This window comes from Physella acuta, unplaced genomic scaffold, assembly GCF_028476545.2.
Source record: "Physella acuta isolate Inbredline_101_S28 unplaced genomic scaffold, ASM2847654v3 ptg000207l, whole genome shotgun sequence".
Classification (NCBI taxonomy): Eukaryota; Metazoa; Mollusca; class Gastropoda; family Physidae; genus Physella; species Physella acuta.
In genome coordinates, this window is record NW_026731726.1 from 376564 (window position 1) to 382545 (window position 5982).

General features: G+C 36.1%; 1 protein-coding gene across 1 annotated transcript; it reads right to left on the reverse strand.

The window, feature by feature from the left end:
- Window positions 1-266: 266 nt before the first annotated feature.
- Window positions 267-4208, reverse strand: LOC131937316 (uncharacterized). Its single transcript, XM_059294615.1, has 2 exons — window positions 4005-4208; window positions 267-3066 (listed from the first exon to the last, which is right to left on the reverse strand). The coding sequence occupies exons 1-2, from the start codon at window positions 4164-4166 to the stop codon at window positions 2848-2850; spliced, it is 381 nt and encodes a 126-aa protein (XP_059150598.1). The 5' UTR covers window positions 4167-4208; the 3' UTR covers window positions 267-2847.
- Between the last annotated feature and the right edge of the window lie 1774 nt (window positions 4209-5982).

The following is a 5982-nucleotide window of genomic DNA, read 5'->3' on the forward strand; positions in this document are numbered from 1 at the left end:
TAATAATAAAAAAGAGATAGGTACATTGTTTAAATAAATGAGTTGTTAAATAGTGTTATGAGAAAGTAGTTTTTAAGTATTTGATCTGGATGTATAATAAAAACAAAAATAGCGACACACCTATCTGCCCTGTACATTCAAGTGATGCAAATAAGCATACACAGAGACATAAACATATGAATATATATATATATATATATATATATATATATATATATATATATATATATATATATATATATATATATATATATATATAAGCACAATTATACAAACACACATATATTAAGGTTACAATGTAGCATATTGTGTGTGCTTATAGAACACATACGTTTCTTATTTAGGGTAGTATGTGCTAGTGATAGACTGCTTACACACGAACTCTACCTCACCTGCTCATGTCTGGCTTTGTGCTTTGTCACCTTGCAAGCTACCAAAAGAAATACGACCGTTCACAAACCTGATTGAATGAACAATGAACCACGACAGTTTACAAACCTGATTGAATGAACAATATGTCAGATGAAAACATGACAAGATCTTAAACTCTCAAAACTTTTATTCACAAAGCATGAATAGAAAATATGTTAAAACTATACGTATATAAACCGCATACATAAAACTCCATAATTTTACTTTTTTTTACATACAATATAACAAACAGTCTAAATACAGATCCTTCCTCTCCCATTTATTCTGTCATATATGGAAGTATCATGTAGTAAACACATTTAAATAACAAACTCATTATTAACATCACGCAATAGAATATAACGAGTCGATACCACGTTCATAAAATAAATAACTTGACCATTTTGGGCTTCCATACTTTGTAAAGCTAACTGTGAAAACAAAAATAATAATACATCATCTGGATCTTTTTTAATTTAAAGAAATCAATTTTTTACCAAAAGAAGATTCAGTTGACATTTTTTAAATAGAAATTTATACCGACAGGTTTTTAGTTTTTAGACTTATTTTAAGAAGATGTTGTACATAAACAATTAATTAATGTGGCAAGTAATGTTTAAATTAATTTGTAAAATAAATGCAATTTAATTTGATAATGTTAACTCATGTTATGATAATGTTCGCACATTTTTTACAGCGTATCTAACATACACACACACACGCATATTTCAATATAATAATATTATAAAAAATTAAGGCTATTAAATACATTAATACTGAAGAAATTCATTAAAGTAAATCAACTTAATAAAGGCAGGTCATTATTAATTAAGGCTTTTTTATCAGCTTATTAATTAAGGCTTTTTGTGTATAAATATAAACAAAAAACATCACTTGACCAGTGACGTAGGCGTCTGCAGATCCAGACCCCGGATGTCATACGTCACACGCACACACACACACACACACACACACACTGACACACTCTTACGTGGTGTCGAATTCATTACATGAATACACATTTAAAACTGGTGAGTGGGTGATTACATATACAATAATATTTACACGAGTTTCATTCTTTGGTTGGATGGCCGTTGGAAACTTTTGTGGAACCGCCCAACAATGACGTCATAGTCATGAGGAGAATCAGACGTGCAACTAGATTAGTGTAGAAGGGGGGTGTCAAAGATAGATTATAACGTCACAATGTTATTAGAAGTTATTTTAGATTTTTCTTTTGTAAGTTGTAGCTCAACTTCTTAATCAATGTACATAACCCTCGTACAGCTCTGTTTATATTTTAAGAAGAATTAACTGGGAATACATTGCAGTTAATAAAAGTGGAGTGGGGGGGGGGGGGGGCGTGTCGAGCTGAGGCGTGAAGTATTTTCGGGTAGGGCAACCAAAACTCAAAGTTTTATATCATTTATGCACGACTTATTTGACCAACAACATTAAGCATTAAGTATTAAACAAAAATATCCAGCAATTCGCAAGTCTTAGTTTAAGGAAAAGTACAATATTTTAACAAAAAAAAAAGCATTAGTTAAATCAGTACAATCAATATATTAATTACACTCACACAAAAATACATGTGTGTGATAGCTTTACAAATTACAATAATTAATTAATTAATACAGTAATTTTAAAAGTTTTACCGTAACAAGTACCAGCAGCTAAAAAAAAAACTATTTTAAAAGATCTCCAGAGAAGGCATCAATTCTTCCACTCCCACACCTAGCTACCACTGTGTAGCTTCAACCACTGGCTGTGTAGCTGCTTCGTGACGAACATATCGGGAACCACCTGACACAATTTATACAAAAAATTCTGATGTGTAAACTCAAAATATTCCGCCAGTCTCACACAATATATTCAAAAGTAGTTTAAAAATTGAATGCTATACACACACATACATACATACACCTCTTGCAAATTGCATATTTTATGTCTCATTTTGTTTATACTGTAATTAAAAAAAATAACTAATTGAAATTATAATGTTAACGTTACATAAAATAAAAGTATTCGATGTATATTCGATGTATTTTTTTTTTCACTTGAGTGTTACTTGCTTACTTCCCTTTATTTAGCCTTAGTTTTGTCTTGTTTTACTTTCGTTAAATACCCGGTACAGTTTTAACTGAACGCCGTGGGCATTGTTCATTTTCTTATACACATCTATTTTCTTTTGTTTTGTCGCATTGAACTGAAATTTTTTATAAGGCAGCAGTCTCTAATTATTTTTTTCATACATAAATGGATCAGAATATAACGTGAGATGACTTTTGGTGTCGGTGTATACTGAAAAGTCTAAAAATGTATACGAAATTAAACATTTCCGATACTGCATTTTTACTTAGAGTAGTTCCCCTTTAACAGTACTAGGATTGTCTCACACTGGAACTAAAAATAACACGACGCTTCACGCATGCGTCAGAGCTTCGTGTCCTCCATGTTGTAGGTCACCGGGGCGTCGTCAAGGGGGATGACCCAAGTGCTGTCGCCGTTTCCGTTCATCTCGTCGTCTCGCATGGGCGTGTCCGGTTGTTTCGTGCTGGGCTCGGCCACCTCGTCCTTCATGATTTGCTCGTCTGTGAACGGGCTGGGGGTGGCGTTGTAGTAGGGCCGGTCGTTGGCCACCACTCGCTGTTCCTGGTGAGTAGACGGGCACGTGTGTGAGTTAGAGATGGTGGCGTGGTGGTTGTGGTGTGGTGGTTGTGGCGTGGTGGTTAGAGAGAGCGGCGTGGTGGTTAGAGAGAGTGGCGTGGTGGTTAGAGAGAGTGGCGTGGTGGTTAGAGAGAGTGGCGTGGTGATTGTGGCGTGGTGGTCAGAGATTGTGCACACATGATACCATGAAAAAAGTGCGAATCTGTTTTAATTATATTTGTACCTCATAATTTTGTTAAAATTGCAATGGATCACTACTCATTGGTGTTCCTTTCAGACAATTTAGAGAGAGAGAGAGAGAGAGAGAGCAAAGTTTATTCCAGCCATCTCTTAGGAGGGGGGGGGGTCCACCCCCACGTAGACAGTCTACACCCCCCCTAAACTAAATTGAATTTATATATAGAAAACATATACTTTTACCAGTGCCCCCCCCCCCCCCCGGAAAATGTACTCCACCCTCCCCCAAATATCAAGTGCACCGCCCTCCCCCATCTGAGAAAATAGTCAAAACAATCTGTTAACAAATGTTAAGTCGGCAGGAAGTGACAGGGCGCTCACGTGACAGGGCGTTCGGGTGACAGGGCGCTCACGTGACAGGGCGCTCACGTGACAGGGCGCTCACGTGACAGGGCGCTCACGTGACAGGGCGTTCGGGTGACAGAGCGATTAGAGGGCTGACCACAAATACCAAAATTTCATTTTTTTCAAATACATTTTTTTTATTAAGGAAAAAAAATAATACTTCGTTAGTAATTTTAACAATTAGTTGTGTTTAAAAAAAAGAGTTCGATGTCTTAATTATTATTTTAAAAAATTGCCCTCACTTAGAAATGGATACCCCCCCCCCCCAATGCACCACCCTAGTAACGCGAATGACAAGTACAACGTAGAATCATACAGATGTTTCTACTAGATCGCCTTACCACATTCTCGCCGCCGGCCTTGTAGGTGCCACGCCTCCAGAACCTGGCCCACGCCAGCCCGATGACGATGAGCAGCAGACACACGGAGCAGAGGATGATGACGGCGATGAAGACAGGGGCGTGTTTCTTAAACACCGTGGGTTGGGCCACAGGGGAGGTCATCTCACAACTTTGTCCTGTGCGACACGTCGTCAGCAGTGTTAGGTTGGTCTGTGGAGAAGGAATCGTCAAATATATAGGCATATATATATATGGATTTATATATATATATATATATATATATATATATATATATATAAATATAAATATATATATATATATATATATATATATATATATATATATATATATATATATATATATATATATATATATATATATATATATTTATTTATATATATTTATTTATATATATACATATATATATACATATATATAGGATAATATTATATATATATATATATATATATATATAGGATAATATTATATATATATGGCTATATTGAACTACTTACGTGGTCTTTAAAGTATTTCACCAGATCGTGTTCTTCAAAGATTTCTCGAGAAACTACAACAGAAGACATTTTTATAAAAATGTTATAATAATGAAATAACGTAATAATCTCTATCGTCTTATTGTAGCGTGCTGTCGGCGGGGGCATACAAGACTAGGCTGAAACTTTCCTAACCATAATCTGTTAGTTTCTCGTCAAATATAATGATTAGGATTTTTTTTTAAAACTTTGTAAAGTTTGTTGGTTCTTCTTCCTCTGAGTACCTAGTCTTTATGTTCATAATATCTGCATGAAAGGCCTTCTTTATACCAAAACGATTACGTCTGAGGATGTATAAATTATTTATATCCAGGGGCTTTATGTCCATAATATTTATATCCAAGGGCTTTACGTCCTAACTTATCTACAACTACGAATTTTATGTCCAAATATTTATATCATAGGTTTAATGTCCAGGCAACCTTTTATGACGTAACTGATACATTGCCATGATATTATCTCTCAAAATGTAAGCCTTTTGTCCAAACAAAATGTAATTATTTTTTTCGAACAACCAAATATCGTGTACAAACTCTTACATTTCCCGGAGTTGTGCGTGATGGTGACGTCAACGTAGGTCTTGTCCTGATGATAGCCCATGCTGGGGAGGGGGGCGTCAGATATGTTGAACCGCCATCTTGGCTGGGCCTCGTACGTGATGCGGGAGAGGAAGTTGTTGAGGATGCGGTACACGTAGCTGACCAGATGACCAGAGAAGGCCTGGAGCAAGTTCTGTGGAAGACACGGTTGGTCAAAAAATATCTGGATTGTGGTCAATTCTAACACTCATTAAAGAAAAATCAGAATAGGGCCAATTCTACCCAACATCAGTGGCGTAGCTAGGATTTTTGTGCCCCTATGCAAAAAGTGTTAGTGGGCCCTCAGAGGCGTAGCGACCCTTCCCGGCGACCGGGGACAAACTTTCGATTTGCACCCTCCCCCCCCCCCCCCCCTCAGACTTTTGATTTGCACCCCCCGCCCCTCAGACTTTCGAAAAAGGGCCCCTATTTGCCTTGGGCATTATCATGCCTTGCTTACGCTAGCTTTACGGTAGCTACGCCACTGCCCAACATTAAAGAAAATCAGAATGTGGTCTATTCTATAGTCATTAAATAACAACCAGAATGTGGTCAATTCTACAGTCATTAAAGAAAAATATGCATGTGGTCAATTCTACGAATCATTAACGAATAATCAGAATGTGGTCAGTTCTACGAAACATTAAAGAATAATAAAAATGTTATCAATTCTACCCAACATAAAAGAACAATCAGAATGTGGTCAATTTTACGAATCATTAAAGAATAATCAGAGTGTGTTCAATGCTATAAAAAACAGTAGGCTAGAAATAGAATAGTATAACTTTTACAAAATATATAAGAAGAATCAGATGAAGGTCAATTCTACAAAAAAGCTACAGAAGA

What these genes read in the sequence shown, in the direction of transcription:
- LOC131937316 (XM_059294615.1), bottom strand. Translation starts at nt 4,166, where the DNA reads ATGACCTCCCCTGTGGCCCAACCCACGGTGTTTAAGAAACACGCCCCT. An exon ending in AGGCCGGCGGCGAGAATGTG is followed by an intron (nt 3,067 to 4,004) that starts GTAAGGCGATCT and finishes TCTACTCACCAG; the next exon opens with GAACAGCGAGTGGTGGCCAA.